Source organism: Musa acuminata, chromosome BXJ1-7, assembly GCF_036884655.1.
Source record: "Musa acuminata AAA Group cultivar baxijiao chromosome BXJ1-7, Cavendish_Baxijiao_AAA, whole genome shotgun sequence".
NCBI classification, from domain to species: domain Eukaryota; kingdom Viridiplantae; phylum Streptophyta; class Magnoliopsida; order Zingiberales; family Musaceae; genus Musa; species Musa acuminata.
Genome location: NC_088333.1, coordinates 3,478,057 through 3,493,139, shown reverse-complemented (window position 1 = coordinate 3,493,139; position 15,083 = coordinate 3,478,057). Strand labels below are relative to the sequence as shown.

At 42.8% G+C, this 15,083-nt stretch overlaps 4 protein-coding genes across 4 annotated transcripts; 3 read left to right on the top strand and 1 right to left on the bottom strand.

Moving 5' to 3' along the window:
• The first annotated feature begins 125 nt into the window (after window positions 1-125).
• LOC135678264 (uncharacterized protein At3g49055-like) lies at window positions 126-2,386 on the top strand. Its single transcript, XM_065190855.1, has 5 exons — window positions 126-1,091; window positions 1,184-1,260; window positions 1,414-1,525; window positions 1,605-1,721; window positions 1,832-2,386. Exons 1-5 carry the CDS (start codon window positions 213-215, stop codon window positions 2,207-2,209), a joined length of 1,563 nt encoding a protein of 520 aa, XP_065046927.1. The 5' UTR covers window positions 126-212; the 3' UTR covers window positions 2,210-2,386.
• On the bottom strand, window positions 2,359-4,143 carry LOC103990653 (5-amino-6-(5-phospho-D-ribitylamino)uracil phosphatase, chloroplastic-like). Its single transcript, XM_009409863.3, has 2 exons — window positions 3,941-4,143; window positions 2,359-3,564 (listed from the first exon to the last, which is right to left on the bottom strand). Exon 2 carries the CDS (start codon window positions 3,488-3,490, stop codon window positions 2,462-2,464), a length of 1,029 nt encoding a protein of 342 aa, XP_009408138.2. The 5' UTR covers window positions 3,491-3,564; window positions 3,941-4,143; the 3' UTR covers window positions 2,359-2,461.
• A 2,892-nt stretch (window positions 4,144-7,035) lies between these two features.
• LOC135678262 (remorin-like) lies at window positions 7,036-9,768 on the top strand. The gene is made up of 5 exons (XM_065190852.1): window positions 7,036-7,198; window positions 7,663-7,710; window positions 7,818-7,905; window positions 8,921-9,002; window positions 9,317-9,768. The coding sequence occupies exons 1-5, from the start codon at window positions 7,102-7,104 to the stop codon at window positions 9,515-9,517; spliced, it is 516 nt and encodes a 171-aa protein (XP_065046924.1). The 5' UTR covers window positions 7,036-7,101; the 3' UTR covers window positions 9,518-9,768.
• A 505-nt stretch (window positions 9,769-10,273) lies between these two features.
• LOC135678261 (proliferating cell nuclear antigen-like) lies at window positions 10,274-14,150 on the top strand. The gene is made up of 4 exons (XM_065190850.1): window positions 10,274-10,736; window positions 11,673-11,825; window positions 13,429-13,526; window positions 13,773-14,150. The coding sequence occupies exons 1-4, from the start codon at window positions 10,418-10,420 to the stop codon at window positions 13,989-13,991; spliced, it is 789 nt and encodes a 262-aa protein (XP_065046922.1). The 5' UTR covers window positions 10,274-10,417; the 3' UTR covers window positions 13,992-14,150.
• The last annotated feature ends 933 nt before the right edge of the window (window positions 14,151-15,083 follow it).

The window sequence follows — 15,083 nt, the reverse complement described above, 5'->3', positions numbered from 1 at the left end:
CGATTCCGGGCCGACCAACTCGGGCCGGTTCGTCCGGTCCAGTTTCCGTTGGACCGCTGTCGAACCCCCGCCGCTCCTAACCGTCTCTTCCCTCGTTTCCTCCTTGCTCGGTTGACTGGTAGCTGCAGCTTCCTCACTCCGAACCCTCCATTCTAATCTTCCCAGGGGAATGATGGCGATCCAATGCAACCGCCGCATGCATCCCTGACGCCATGGAAGAGCAAGGCACCGAAGCGTCCCCGATCGAGAGCCCCCCTCGCCCTGATGCCGCCCTCCGGGCCGAGCTCGAATCCCTTCGGGATTCCCACCGCGAGCTCCGATCCAGATTCGCGGCCGCGGAGGAGTCCCTTGCGGGTCTTCGAATCCGCGATCTCGATCTCTCCCGGGCACTGGAGCAAGCATCGGAGGAGCGGGACTCGCTCAGGATCAAGCTCATCGAGGCGGAGGTCTCCGCTAGGGAGGAGGAGGAGGAGGAATCGAGTTGGGCACAAAGATGGGAACTTTCGCACCTGATCGAGATCTTCAAAGCTAGGTTTAACGAGCTGGTGGAGGAAAGGAGCAGAAGAGACGGAGTGGTGTCGGGGATCCTTGATTCGATGAGATCGGTGAGAGGCTGCTTGAGCAGGATTGGCGGGAGGATCAGCGAGGAAAGCTTCGAGGAAGACGATGGGGAAAAGTCCAATCTCGAGGACGCATCGGAGGTTGTCTCGAAGGAGAGCAGATTGATCTGCCAGCTTGGGGTGGCAGTGGAATCAAAGTTTACGGAACACGACAAGATGAGGAGGAAGGAGAAGAAGGAGCTGGAGAATAGCATCGTCAGTTTGACGGAGGAGAACAGGGACATCAGCAGCTTGCTCAGGGTTGCCCTGGTGGAGAAGGAGGCCGTGGAGAAGAGCCTTAGTAAGCTGAAGGGAAGCGGGGAGCAGAAGCGGGGTGCGATTCTGCAGATAGCTGAGAGAGGGCTGCAGAGGGTCGGATTTGGCTTCATAAAGGGGGTCATCGGCGGCGAGTCACAGCCGGATCAACCAAGCAGTTCCAGTGTCAGTGCTACCTCCGACGGCAGCGAATGCGAGGAGGAGGTGATCAGTCTGGTAATCTTCTCTGCTCTCTCCATCGTGCATTTGACTCGACTCTGCTGGAAGAAGGTCTCAGCATGGTTTGCTTTCGGATTCTCTCTGATCAGGCTTCTACCGTTGAAAGGATAATGAGAAATCTGCGCCTTGAGATTACTGATCTAAGACGAGCCCTGGAGGAGTCCAGGTAATATATTTCCATGCAACGAATCCAATCTCGTACTTGTTTGCGTCCACTCTTTTGTTAGATTCAATATGTGAGTTTCCTTTTAGGAATCGGAAAGCATACATATGCAGAAGGAATCGAACTCCAATTTCATGGATTGTTGTTTTAACACAGGTCAGAGAGTGAGGATTTGCAGTCTCTCATCGATAAACAAGAAGAGAAGATCATAGAGGGTGAACTGTACATAAAAGATCTGGAAGAGAGACAAATCTTGCTGGCTAAAAGTGTAATGCTGCACTTCTATTACATATCGAGCGTAAGCTGTAACTCACCTGACATTTTCCCTTTCTGATGATACCCGGAAGGTTGGAGAGCTGACGACCGAGATAAAGGAAGCAGGAGAAGAGGCCGCAAGATGGAGGGAAGCTTGTGAACTGGAGGTAGAAGCTGGAAAAGCTGCAATCGTAGAGCGTGAGAAGGAGGTAAAGATCCACCCGCTCATCTACTTCTTTGCTGTCTTATGAACTGGTGACGGAGTTGATCGACAGCACTGTTCGTGGATGAGGTTTCACCTTGAACAGCGTGTGTCTAGGTGGGTTCGCTGAGAGAGGAGCTGAGGAGAACGAAGTCAGCGCTGGATACAGCAAACGGTAAGCTGAGCTTGAAGGAGAAGCTGGCGAAGACCGCGATGGCGGCTCAGGCTGCCGCAGAAGCAACCTTGCGGCTGGCGGACAAGAGGGCGGCTGGGCTTGGGGAGCGGATCGAGGAGCTCACGAGGCAGCTAGAGGAAGAGGCGGAGCACGGCAGAAGAGAGAGGACCGGAGTCGGAAGGCGGGTGAGGTATGTCTGCTGGCCGTGGCAAGCCTTCAGAGTCGCGCCCGCTGCTCGAGCGGGTTCCAGGAGCAGGGAGAGGAGGAGGAGGATGATGATGCTGCCTGAAATGGAGGCTCTGCTGCGTTTCAACATATAGAAGCGAGTTATTGTGCCATTGCTGCAGGGAATGCTACTTCTCTAAGATCTCGTCATTAACCAGCAGGAAGACAACCAGAAGACGGATTACTCGTGGTGTCTTTGGAAACGATAGCGTATGCATAGGATCAGGTGTATCGAACGACAGTATTGTGGCCTTGAAATGAACATTACTGAACATACTGTGCTATCACAAGGTATAGAAGATCGTCAGTGCGCACCAAAGCGACGACGAAGATGGGGTCGGCCCTCCTCATCTTTGGCTTCCACCCCGGTCCTCTCCTGGTTCCAACTCGGGAGACTCGACGTCTGCAAGTTTTTTCAGGTCGACGACCGATAGCTCATCAAGGCGCCTCACCACAAGGTCGGCTGCGCGGAGCTCGTACACCGGCTGCTTACTTGCGACTGCGACGCACTTCATACCGGCTTCATGCGCTGCCTCCACCGTTGATATCGAGTTCCCAAACACGATGCACCGCTCCGGCAAAAAACCCAGAAGCCGGGCGGCGTGGATGAGCATCTCCGGATCAGGTTTCCCCCTGTGCACTTCCTCTGCTGCCACGACCACCTCGAAGAAGCTCTGCGCACCGACAGCCTCGATTTCGCCCTGAAGAGCCTTCCTCCGTCGCGTGGACGCCACAGCCAGTGGAATCTTGTGGTTCGCAAGGGTACTCATGAACTCCCGCGACCCGGATCGGAGATGACAGAGACCGCCATTCTTAAAGCTTTGGCGTATGTCCTCCTTCCGAGAGGCCAATCTCCTGATCTCCGTAGGGTTTCGTGACCAGCAAAGAACCTCGGAGATGGCTTGCTCGCTCTTCATTCCTTCTATTCTCCTCAGAACGAAGGCCAGGGGCGGCGACTTCCCTTCTTCTTGGGACAACGCCACCCAGGCCCGGTACTCCAACTCAGGGTCGTCGTCTTCGACGATCACCCCTTCCCATTCGAAGATCACGGCAAGCCAACCACAGCCCATCCTTTCTTGACGGAGCAGCGGGTTGTGGATCATCGGGTCGTCGGCCTTGTTCACGGGAGGCCACGTCCTACCAGGACTCAGGCCGGTGGAATCGGTTGTGTAAGCGAGATCGCCGGATATCCTCTGCCTGGAAGGGTTCTTTTCCTTCGCCAGCAACTTGACAGTCGAATCCATGAGCCGGCTGGGGACGGGCAGCCGGCACGAGGCGAGCTGCCGCCGCTTAAAGCTCACATCTTCGGAAGGAGACCTTTGGTAGAGCAGGTGGTGAGCGATGAGGGACGTGCCGGTGCCCATGGCATCGACCATGGCGGTGAACCGAGTTCCACGAGTCCAATAACAAATGACTCTCTTCCCCCAAACGATTCAGAAACGATCAAAACCTAAGGAATAGTGAGTTCAAGAAAGCAAGTTAGGAACAAGAAGAACAACGCGATGAAGTTCCACGAAACCAATCGAACGATCCTGCAACGAAACGACGAAGAATTCTTGCTTTCTTTGTCGATCGAGAAACCGTCGAGACAGTGATATCGACCGATGCCGCCGTCGACAAACCCCCCCCCCCCCAAAACAACACACAATTCAGAATTAATGGAACACAAACGTTCGAGAAAGCAATTTGGGACGTGAGGAGCGAGAAAACGAAAAGCCCCAAAATCAATCGATGCGAATACAGCGAGGGATGGGAACTATCAGTTCCGCGACGATCGGATCACTCTGTTCCAGCGGATTAGGAAAAGAACAGGACGAGGATGGTACCCAGAGAGAAGAAGACGGCGTCGACGGGCGATCGGAGGGAGGAAGACAGACGGGTGTTCGTCGGCGTCCTCCTCCGGTTCATATACGTCTCCCGCTCGCGTTTCGAAGCCCACCGGCCGCGTCGGTCCACGCTGACCGACACGCGTCCTGCGAGGGTTTGTCTAAGCAGCGGCTTTATATGTAGACAGCAAACAAAATGATTTAAAAGGCATAAAAAAAGAGAAAACTATAAAATAGAAAAGCAATTATTAATATTAGGTAATCATAATTTTAAGTATTTTATTAGTGATAGATAGCTCGAATTAATGCTCTAAAATTAATGAATTGTTTTAAGACGCAAGAAAATTCTTATATATGCATCCTCAGTGCTTATTTATATTCATATCGTTGTTTATTTGCTTGTGCATGGAATTGTACGTCATGAGAAGCACAAAGATTCGCCATGCAGTGCACAACTATGTTTCTACAGTATCACCATCTCGCCGCAACGCACTCTCACACCACAGATTACTCCGAGCAGCAGCTGCACATCGCGTCCTCCTCCACGGAGCCACCGTCGTCCCCCGCCTTCTTTTGCTTGATGGCCTCCTGAGCTAATATCGTCTTCCTCTTCTCGTCCTCCTTCGAGACTCTCGCCGTCGAGTCCTCCGACTGTTTCGTTTCTTTAGCTTTCTTCGCCATCTTCTCCCTCCGTCGGGCTGCCGCGTACTCTTGTGAGATGTATCCGTCCATGGTTTCTCGCATGTCCACGCTTCGTTCGCAGACAAATATATAAGGCGAGAAGGGCGGGCGGAAGAGAGGAATCCGGTGGGCTTCAGACCCGAGTTCATTCATTTGGATAACTAAATCCACCGAGATCGCAATTAGGTTCTGCTTCGGTCGGTCCGTGGGGGAAGAACTCTCGGCGAATACCGAGCTGATTGGTGCAAAGATTTCCACGTAAAACAAAAGGTGTGGAACTCACTGATTCGGCAGCACCAGAGAATGCGTTCGCTCCTTGTGAACGCTGCTCCCTGGTCGGCAAATCAACAGGAGAAAGGAATGAGAAGATTCGGTTCATGGAAGGAGAGCAATGGCCGGAAGGAGAGCGGTGATGCTGCCACGGCCACCTCAAACCGTGTGCTCTTTCTTGCATGTCATGTGAAAATTGAAAAGCTCCTTTTTTGCCTTTCTTCACCCTCAAAGGTGCCATATTTTCTTTCTTTGTCTGATACTGTGCCTAATTTCTGAATCCCGTATCCCGCCCGTCACCTCTGCCCCCTTCTCCCCCCATTGCATCCGTCATCGCGAGACCTCGCCCTTCCCCTACCCCAACCCTGTGCGTCCTTAACCTGTTGCACCCGTCACCTCCGCCCCACGAAGCAGACAGAGCAAGGGCGGACCTGCGTCATTGGTGAAGGTGGCGGTGCTGGAGGAGGCGATGATGAAGGTGTTTGATGTCGGGATACGAAGCTCGATGGAGGACGGGCTGGTGCAGACGCTGAAGTTGGCAATAGGGTGCTGCGTGTCAGGTAACTTCAGCGTGCGCGACAGGCGGTGAAGGGCACTGCACAGAGGCAATCGAGCCTCGCGATGGGAGTAAATGCGAAGGTGATGGATGAGGAAGGGAAGGGAAGGGAAGGAAGTTACGAGATTATAAGATATTATCTAAAAAAATAAAAATAGAAATATTTTCTGATTATATATATATATATATATATATATATATTAATTATCGGATAAGCATGTTGGATTTGTGATGGGGAAAAGAACAGATAAAAAAAAGAAAAAGAAAAAGAGAAAGATGCAGCGTAAGAATCCAATGATTCTACGTCAGTGTCATGCCACGCGACGTTCGCTGGCAGCGACGCGGATATGGCGACGGAACGCTACTGCCGACAGCGCCGGTGAGCACGGCCTCCATATCAATTTTTAGCCGTATCGTGGACCAGCGCTACATGGACATGGAAAAAGAGATCCCGATCCCGCTTCTACTTTAGTCGGTGGAAGAAGAAGAAGAAGAGAGATTAAGATGACTAATAATCGATGTGGGCTTCACAATAACATTTCTAATCGTCGAGTTAACTTACCGTTGATGTAACAAAAAAAAAGAAGAATTAATATGATGAAATTAATAATCTTAGTCATTAGTCTTATTATTTGAGCTACTGAATAATATATCATAAATCCACACCTTCATTACCTTCCCCTTCGATTTGGATATTCTACAGATGTATCCACATCCTTCAATTTCCACAGATATCTCAACTCACCCACTTGTTTTGCTATTAGAAGTACGAGGCAAGAAATCTCAAGTTAATCCCATCCAAGAACAAATAAGCATAAATGGTGGGTCAAATATATCACAACCAATACATCAAATCACCTCACTCAACCTTCCTCCCCAAGGAAAGGAGCATATGCATATGATTGGTGTACCAATCAATGAGATTTGAAGGAAGATTAGAATTTTGTAGTGCTCTAACAGCACATCACTGTACTATGAAAGATAATTTATGTCATTTGGCTTCCACCTGTAAAATGACAGCAATGGTTGAGATATTGACAAACATCATGTTCTTGGCTGGCATCGGAGGTGTGATAAAAAACCTTTTAATTTTTCTTTTTTCTATATATATATATCTGAAAATGACCTCCATAAATATCATGTTTGATATGCAGTATACGTGCATGACATTAACGTCCACGATGGAGGAACCGGATAAGGCGACAGCGCCCGCGAGTACACCATTCGCGCTGCCCGATAAATCATCAACGACAAAACATGGGGTTCCTACCGTTGCACGTCTTACGTGGAACAAAAAGGGACCCACGTAAGTTTGCCCAATAATGAGACAGGTAAGACTCGGGTAGTTTATAGGACAACAACTGTCCTTTTTTCTGCAGAGTGTAATCGCTCTCCTGTCGGCAGTTGATATCTCATTTACCGGCGAACGAGGGCAAGATTCGACGCAGCAAATGGACGGACGGATGCTCTTCGCGGGAAGCACGGACGGTGGATCATGCATCTGCATCTAAGTTTCTATGCAAGCGTATGCAGAACGATCTCCATGCCTTTCTCCCGTATGTTTATCTGCCCCGTCGGGTGGGCCGGTAGACAGATAGATAGAGAGAGAGCGAGCGAGCGAGAGAGAGAGAGAGAGAGAGAGAGAGAGAGAGAGATGGCGGAGGAGTCGGAGAAGGTGCAGGTGTCCGTGGAGCCGCCGCCTCCGGCAGAGGAGAAACCGGACGATTCCAAAGCGCTCGCAGTTGTGGAGAGTAAGAGCTCTGCTTCTCCTCGGTCTGCTGCTCTTTTGTTCATCGCATGAATGGTTTCTCTATACGGATGTGATTCTAGAATTTTTTTTTTTTGGATCTCTGCATCATCAGTTCGATTGGAAGTTGCTTAGTATGGGGGAAATTTTGTACCTTTACGATTGAGTTCTTTGCGAATGTTTGGATCATGGATGCTCAAAGAAAACACCAAGCTTTATGGTTTTTGGCTTGCACAAGTATAATTAGGATCTATGGTGACATCTGTAATTTGGGTGAGTAATCCAAAAGGCAAGTAGAATAACATATCGATGAACGAGTACATTATTTTCGACAAGAATAATTGCAAGTGGTATCTTAAATTACCTCATGTTTGGAGAAAGGGGATAGAGAGAAAGTGGACTCTTCAGGTTTTAGAAGCTTTGGCACTCGTCATGTTGAGGCACTTATATTTTTTCTTCACTTTGCAGAGTCTGCTTCACAAGAGACAAAAAGCGTGGGGAGCTCAATCGATAGAGGTGAGGATAAAAAATTTATGTTCGATGGAGTTGAAAGTTTTAGTTGTTGTTCTTACAGTACTACCTTTTGAATGACGATAAGAAGCTTTTTGCTGTTGCATGTGTAGATGTTGCTCTGGCACAGGTCGAGACCGAAAAGAAACTGTCTTTGATCAAGGCATGGGAAGAAAGTGAGAAGACAAAAGCTGAGAATAAGTAAGATTTTTCCGGTTGATGTTTCTAAATAGTTGAATTTATTTTTACAGCAACTTCTTAATTTGGATAACGTTTCTCAAATCCAAGATAATGCTTTTTCTTTAATGTTTCATTTCTTAATCGAAGAATATTTGAAATTATTCATTTTTTCTTCATTGTCTGATGACTGTCGATGACAAAGTCGCATATATAGCAAGCATGTACACACCAAGTGTATTTCATCAATAAAAGAAACAAAAGAAATTTTGAAGTGTGGGAGTGAACAGCATCCTAAAGATAAAATTACATGGTTGGTTCCTTGTATTATGCACGGCTTTTGGCCTGCCGTCCAGCCTAGTTTATGCAATACAATCTGTTGATCCATGCAAATCATTTGAATTATATGTTAACCTATGAAAAAGTACATAGATATTCATTACTGCAAGTTACAATCATAACATAATCCATCCAAACTCATTTTGCTCGCCCTGAAAAGTGCGATCTCAATTTGCAGTTTGTTTGCCTCAAGACATACATACATACATCTGTGTAGTTACCTTTAAGATGCTTACCAAGATCCAACGAACACTTCCTTTCAAGTCTGGGATGTTGATCTTTTCAGCTTGAGAACCGGTCCACCTGCTGCATATTATCTATTATTTCTTTTTCAACTATTGATTTTACACATATGATCAACATGCACATCCTACTGTTTAAATATGTTTATGTATCGATTGGTAGTTGTTCGTATTAGTTCTCTATAAGGTTACTGGATGAAGTAAGAATTTTAAGACAAGCATGTAAACAAGTGCTAGGTCTTTTTTACATTGTAAATAAAGTTCTCAGGTTACACCGGAACATCTTTAATTTTCCTTCTCTTCATTGTAAGCTGAGTCAATTAAGTCACCTACTACTTAGGTAGATTTGGAACACTAATGAACATCATTATTATTCCGTAAATTTGGTGAATGATTCAAGAAAGTTGGAATTGTTGTCCTGTCTGTGGTTATTTGGCTTCATTAAAATGTGAAAACAGATCTCAAAAGAAGCTGTCAGCCATTACTTCATGGGAGAACTCAAAGAAGGCAACTCTAGAAGCAGAGCTGAAAAAGATCGAGGTAAATAGCTTCTGTCATTGCCATTTGAGTTTCAACCTATTACCACCCCTTGATGCCTTGTCAAGAGTAAGGTGGCATTATTGTGTTGGAGTAACTAAATTGAGACTCTCAATATTTCGAGTTTTCTTGGCTACCTATCTTTTCTGTGAGATACAGTCTGTGGTCGAAAGGGCTGTCTTGCAATGTTTAGACTTCCTATACTGGAAAGCGTAAATTCAATGTTGTCCAAGAAAAAGCAACTCTTTATGACTTTTGATACGTTGTCGGTATCAAAGTGGAAGAGTGGAATAAATTGGTTCAAATTGTATGAACAGGAAAAAATAGAGAACCAGAAGGCAGAATATGCCGAGAAAATGAAGAATAAAATTGCTATGATTCACAAAGCTGCCGAAGAGAAGAAGGCACTGGTGGAGGCTAAGCGTGGGGAAGAGCTTCTGAAGGCAGAAGAAACTGCTGCAAAGTATCGCGCTACAGGGCAGGCTCCTAAGAAGGGATTTAGCTGCTTCAGTGCTTGAGGAGATGAGGCAGAAATCGAAAGAGTTCATGAAGTTCATGCATCCTCTTCATTATGTTCTATTTGTGGGTGTCCTTTTAAGATTTCAGCTTGTGTTGTTGTAAAGCATATGTGGTGTTTGTATATTAGCAATCCTAGAGAAACCAGTAAGGACATGCATGCATTCTTGTTATCTGTGAGATTGAATTATACTGTATTCTCAAAAACATCTTTATTCTTATTATTTGTCAGACAATTCCTTTTCCACTGAAATTTGATGTCAAGTTGGCAAATCAAATCCTCAAAGATGAATCATTGTGCAACTTTGTGGACTGTATACATCTTGCCTTCTCCATGTGTTTATGAAGTTGACACAAAATTTAGGTAATTTGATTTTTTTTCCTATATAAATCAAATTCTTCACTATGATCAAATGAGAAATATTTTTAAGTTAGCCATAATTCAAGCACATATTTCCTCACATCCTTTCACCACTAAAATCTAGATATTAGAAAAATCTTTCATACTTAAATTCAGTGTCTTGCAAGGAAATCAACCCAATACTATTTAATTAAGACTATTGAAAACTTGATATTTGTAGTATATTAACACATAGTATATTAGGGCTTAATATAGGTTTTATTTTTTTTAATAACTTAAATTTCTTGGATGAGTGATAATCCAATATAATTTTATTATATATATATATATATATATATATATATATATATATATATATATATAGATGTTCCATTAATCTTCCACAGCACGGCAACCGCCGAACCGCCCCCTCTATAAAAGAAGGAAGCTACCGATCCTTTTATTCGTTGGAGCTCTCTCTCTCGTTTGAAGGGGGATCCGATCTTTCCTTTGGTTCGAGCGAAGTACCGCGAGAGAGAGAGAGAGAGAGAGAGAGAGGAAGATGCTGGAGCTCAGGCTGCTGCAGGGCGGGCTGCTGAAGAAGGTGCTGGAGGCGATGCGGGAGCTGGTGACGGACGCCAACTTCGACTGCTCCCGCTCCGGCTGCTCCCTCCAGGCCATGGACTCCAGCCACGTCGCCCTCGTCGCCCTCCTCCTCCGCTCCGACGGCTTCGACCACTTCCGCTGCGACCGCAACCGCTCCATGGGCATGAACCTCAACCACGTCGCCAAGCTGCTGCGCTGCGCCGGCAACGATGACATCGTCACCCTCAAGGCCGACGACGACGGCGACACCGTCACCTTCATGTTTGAGAGCCCCAGTCAGTAATCACCCTAATTCTTCCCCCTTCCTGTGTCTCTCTTTTTACTAGCTTATTGAATCGCTCTTCGCCAATTTTCTTTGATTTGCGTGTTGCAATTGGTTGAGCCCAGTGGTACCGGTCCCAATTGTGTGTGCTCGAGATGGTGTTAGGTACCTTTTGTAGGTTGCTCTTTCGGAACGATATAACCTAAAACCATAGACATTCTGTTTATACGAGACTCACGCTCTGATCGAAGAATCTGAGTATTTACCTCGATAGTATGAGAATGATCGAGAAGAATACTGTTCTCTTTACAGTTACCCTGCAAATTACGAATGGCTTAAGAGATTTTAGGATGAATTGGGTGTGGCTTTCTCAACTTAAAACATTATTAGAAAGGCTCTTTACAGCTGAGCATCCATGAATATGTAGGTGTTATTGTTGTGTTATTCTGATTACCTCAGCAATTCTTAGTATTGTTGTGTTACAGTGATGAACCAAATTATTTACTGGAGGTGTTAGGACTGACAATATCCTATTTGTTTTTCTTCTTTCTTCTTTTTCCTTTTTTTTTCCATTCGATTGTTCATCTCACTATTGTTTGCTTTCATAGTTTGTTGTATTTTAATTACAATTTTTCAAAAAAAAAAGATCTCAAAATGAATAATTAGGGTGCTTCAGACCAGTACCAGACAGATGCAGTACTCCTCTAGGAAGTGTTTAGTTAGTGTTCTTTCTTGGAATGTGTATGTGGATCACATTATTATTTTGGAAGTTGGATATGCAGTAGTTATAAGAAATTATGGAAACTGAGTTGTTTGAAGGACATCTGCTTTTACTCTCTTTCATCGTCCAGTCAATCCTTTTGATTGTCATTGGATATTGCATTTTTGAAATCCTTGACTATCCTTTTCACTTATGCTAATTATGTTCATACTGCTCCTGGATTCACAGAGCAGGATAAGATTGCAGATTTTGAAATGAAGTTGATGGATATCCAAAGTGAGCACTTAGGCATTCCTGAAGCAGAATATCAAGCTATTGTAAAGATGCCATCACAAGAGTTTGCACGAATTTGCAGAGATCTGAGTACCATAGGTGACACTGGTAGGGTCTAACTCCAAACCATAGCTGCTTTTATGCATCACATATCATAATTTTTTTGGTTTCATAGGTTAGTCTTGACCCAATGAGGCAATGACAATCACATTATTCTAATATTTACCATGTTTGCAGATTTATTTATTTTATTATTTTACTGCTGGTATAAGAACGATTTTCCTGTGGCAATGACAACCATATAGTTATAATGTTTATCATGTTTGCATATATATATATATATATATATATATATATATATATATATATATATACACATACATACACACATACACATACATACATATATATTTATTTATTTATATACACACACACATACATACATACATACATATATATATATATATATATATATATATATATTGCTGGTACCGGAATGATGTCCCCTCTAGTTAGTAGATAATCCATATCATGCATCAAATTTGTAGCTTCCTTGGGATGTTAATTATGCTTATACTGGATCATATTTGGAGAAATTATTAAAAATGGATGGCCCAGTGCAGTTAATCCAACAGATAGGAAACAGACAGAGACTAGTAGTTTCTAGCCATTATCATCCTGTTGTTAGGAGATATTAATGCGTTGTTTCACTTCCATTTTGATTTTTCACATAACTTTTTGTTGGCTGGTTATGCAAATTTTCAATTGTTTGCTTCTAGCTTTGGTGTAGCCATTGCCCTCTTTTGTTTTCTGTTTTTTTTAATAATTGAATGTTTTCAAAACCAAACTAGAAGAGATTTAACTATTTGTTTTAACCTGCATATTGTCATTTTTCTTTCAACACATTTTGTTTCTCTTGCTAAGCAAGGATCAATCTTAAGAATATCCAATAGATCTTCATGCTCTGTGAGTCTGTGTCACCTTCAATGATCGTTTTTCTGTATTAAACTTTTGTTTACAATTTTGTCATATTTGTTGGCAAGTTTAATATAAGGATCGATTGTCTTAGATGATTATTGAAATTAATTTAATCTTACATGTTGGTTTTATTCTTCAGTAAGTTTGCAATATTAACTTATCCACATTCCACAGGTAATCTTCACTTCTCTATGTATCTAAGCTCTTAACCTGATCTTCACTACTCTGCTTAGGTTTCTGTTTCAATTTGTATAGCCCATGGGCAGGATCTGATCAGCATCAGGTTGATGCTTTTATTTGATTGGTTAACTGCTAGAATCTTATATAAGGTAATCCTTTGGTTTGACTTTACAATATTCTCAGACATAAATGGTGGCTTAATTTTTATTTAGTTCTGGACTTGCATTAAGTTATGGCAGGTATTTGGCAACACGCACTTTTGCTGCATACTGCCAACATATTTGTGGACATTGGATTTGTTTTTAGTGAACCTGTGATAACTTCTGCAGAAAAATAGATGAATATACAATGCATCCAATTTCGCTTTACTAGATCGTGTCTAAATGTTGATTTTGACTGCTGATGATGTGGGTCTTTGGAACTTTACTGATACTTGTATCCTATTCCTTGAAAGAATGTAGCAAATTCACATGCTGATGTGATATTCTTATTTCAATCATCATTGCCATCCCCATTCCACTTGTCTGATGTAGCTTTTCCTCCGTCTTTTTAGTTGTAATATCTGTGACAAAGGAAGGAGTGAAGTTCTCGACCAAAGGAGACATTGGAAGTGCAAATATTGTTTGCCGGCAGAACACCACCGTAGGAAAGGTAAGCAAGCAGATCATGGTTTCTTTTCTCTTCAAAAATTGAAGAGATTTTTTTGCGTGTGCCTAAGGTTTAAATGTGTGCGCACACACACACGCGTGCGCTTCATGTTATTTCTAAGGAGTCTTTTGAGTTTCTGAAAAATCATGCAGCTTATTGTATATGAATTACAGTAGGTTTCTTGTCGTGTTCCATTATGGGTTCTCATATTCTCATTTGCGGATAAGTCGGATGCACTGTTCTTTGCAGCCGGAAGAATCAACTATAATAGAGATGAAAGACCCAGTTTCCTTGACGTTTGCTCTTCGCTATCTGATCTCATTTACCAAGGCAACACCTTTGTCAAATACTGTCACAGTAAGCATGTCCTCAGATCTCCCTATGGTTGTCGAGTACAAGATTGCAGACATGGGCTATATCAGATACTACTTGGCTCCCAAGATCGATGAAGATGAAGACCAGGCTTAACATCTCCCAAGACCTGTGTGTGTGTGTGTTTTTTTTTTTTTTGGTTTTGTTTTGGGATGGTTTGATGTTCTTATCCTCTCTTGATGTGGTGCTTGTTTTTCTCTCATATAGGTTTGTAATGCTGAACATAAACAAATGCATCAATTACTTTGAGGATGAGTTTTTGTTGTCATAATTAGATTGATTCTTTTCCGGTTGTGATCATGTTATTACTTAAGTTGGGGAAGCTTTTAACAAGAATATTCACTTAAATTTTTGGATGTAATTGGCAATGGTCTTGAGTAGGATCAACAATGCATTGAATATTCAATTATTTTGTTCATTTTAGAACTTGATTAATTGCTCACTTGTATGATTTTGTCTAAATTTTAATATTATTATTATTATTTTTTTTGTCTAAATTCGATATTTTTTTATATTAATATGCATTCTTATTTATGGATATTTTGAGGTTGTTAGCACATATCTATTGATAGATTTCAAGTTGTTTATCGATAATTTAACGTAACAAAGAAAAACTATAAAGGTTTATATTTTATATTAACGACTGAAAATAATTTAGATATGCATAATAACATGATGAATATCTTGGCTGGCCAGGAGATAAGAGATATCATGATTAAGGATGTCAATAGTGCGAGGAATGTTTTCTCAATCTTTATCTTTTATCTTCGTCCTATTCTCCATTTAGATAAGGCCGAGGCAAAGATGGACAATCCTCGTCTCGTAGGTTCTTTGTTTCATCCTAATTAAAATTATTATCTAACTTAATTAATAATATTAAATTTATACATAATAAAAGCTTAATATATTTAAATATAAAAAAAATCAAAATTATATATAACCTATCGGAGAGAAAGGAAAAGATGAAAGAGGATCGATGAAAGATATAAGGGGTGAGCGATGGAAGAATACCGAGGAATTATCAGAATTATCATCATCATTCATAGTTCATTATTTATAATCATCCATCACGGAGAAAAGAGGATGGATGAAAACAAAAATTTGAATACCACTTTACCTACAATTAGGGATTGGGTGCATATAGCATATGTTCACAAGAAAAAAATAATTATTATTGAATAATATAAA

Bases quoted from the DNA above. Each gene is read 5' to 3' on its own strand.
- LOC103990653 (XM_009409863.3), bottom strand. From the start codon at position 3,490: ATGGTCGATGCCATGGGCACCGGCACGTCCCTCATCGCTCACCACCTG.
- LOC135678261 (XM_065190850.1), top strand. From the start codon at position 10,418: ATGCTGGAGCTCAGGCTGCTGCAGGGCGGGCTGCTGAAGAAGGTGCTG. The intron at 11,826-13,428 runs GTAGGGTCTAAC...CCGTCTTTTTAG, and splicing joins GAGTACCATAGGTGACACTG to TTGTAATATCTGTGACAAAG. The intron at 13,527-13,772 runs GTAAGCAAGCAG...TGTTCTTTGCAG, and splicing joins AGAACACCACCGTAGGAAAG to CCGGAAGAATCAACTATAAT.
- LOC135678264 (XM_065190855.1), top strand. From the start codon at position 213: ATGGAAGAGCAAGGCACCGAAGCGTCCCCGATCGAGAGCCCCCCTCGC. The intron at 1,526-1,604 runs GTAATGCTGCAC...GATACCCGGAAG, and splicing joins AAATCTTGCTGGCTAAAAGT to GTTGGAGAGCTGACGACCGA. The intron at 1,722-1,831 runs GTAAAGATCCAC...GCGTGTGTCTAG, and splicing joins TCGTAGAGCGTGAGAAGGAG to GTGGGTTCGCTGAGAGAGGA.
- LOC135678262 (XM_065190852.1), top strand. From the start codon at position 7,102: ATGGCGGAGGAGTCGGAGAAGGTGCAGGTGTCCGTGGAGCCGCCGCCT. The intron at 7,199-7,662 runs GTAAGAGCTCTG...TTCACTTTGCAG, and splicing joins AGCGCTCGCAGTTGTGGAGA to AGTCTGCTTCACAAGAGACA. The intron at 9,003-9,316 runs GTAAATAGCTTC...TTGTATGAACAG, and splicing joins CAGAGCTGAAAAAGATCGAG to GAAAAAATAGAGAACCAGAA.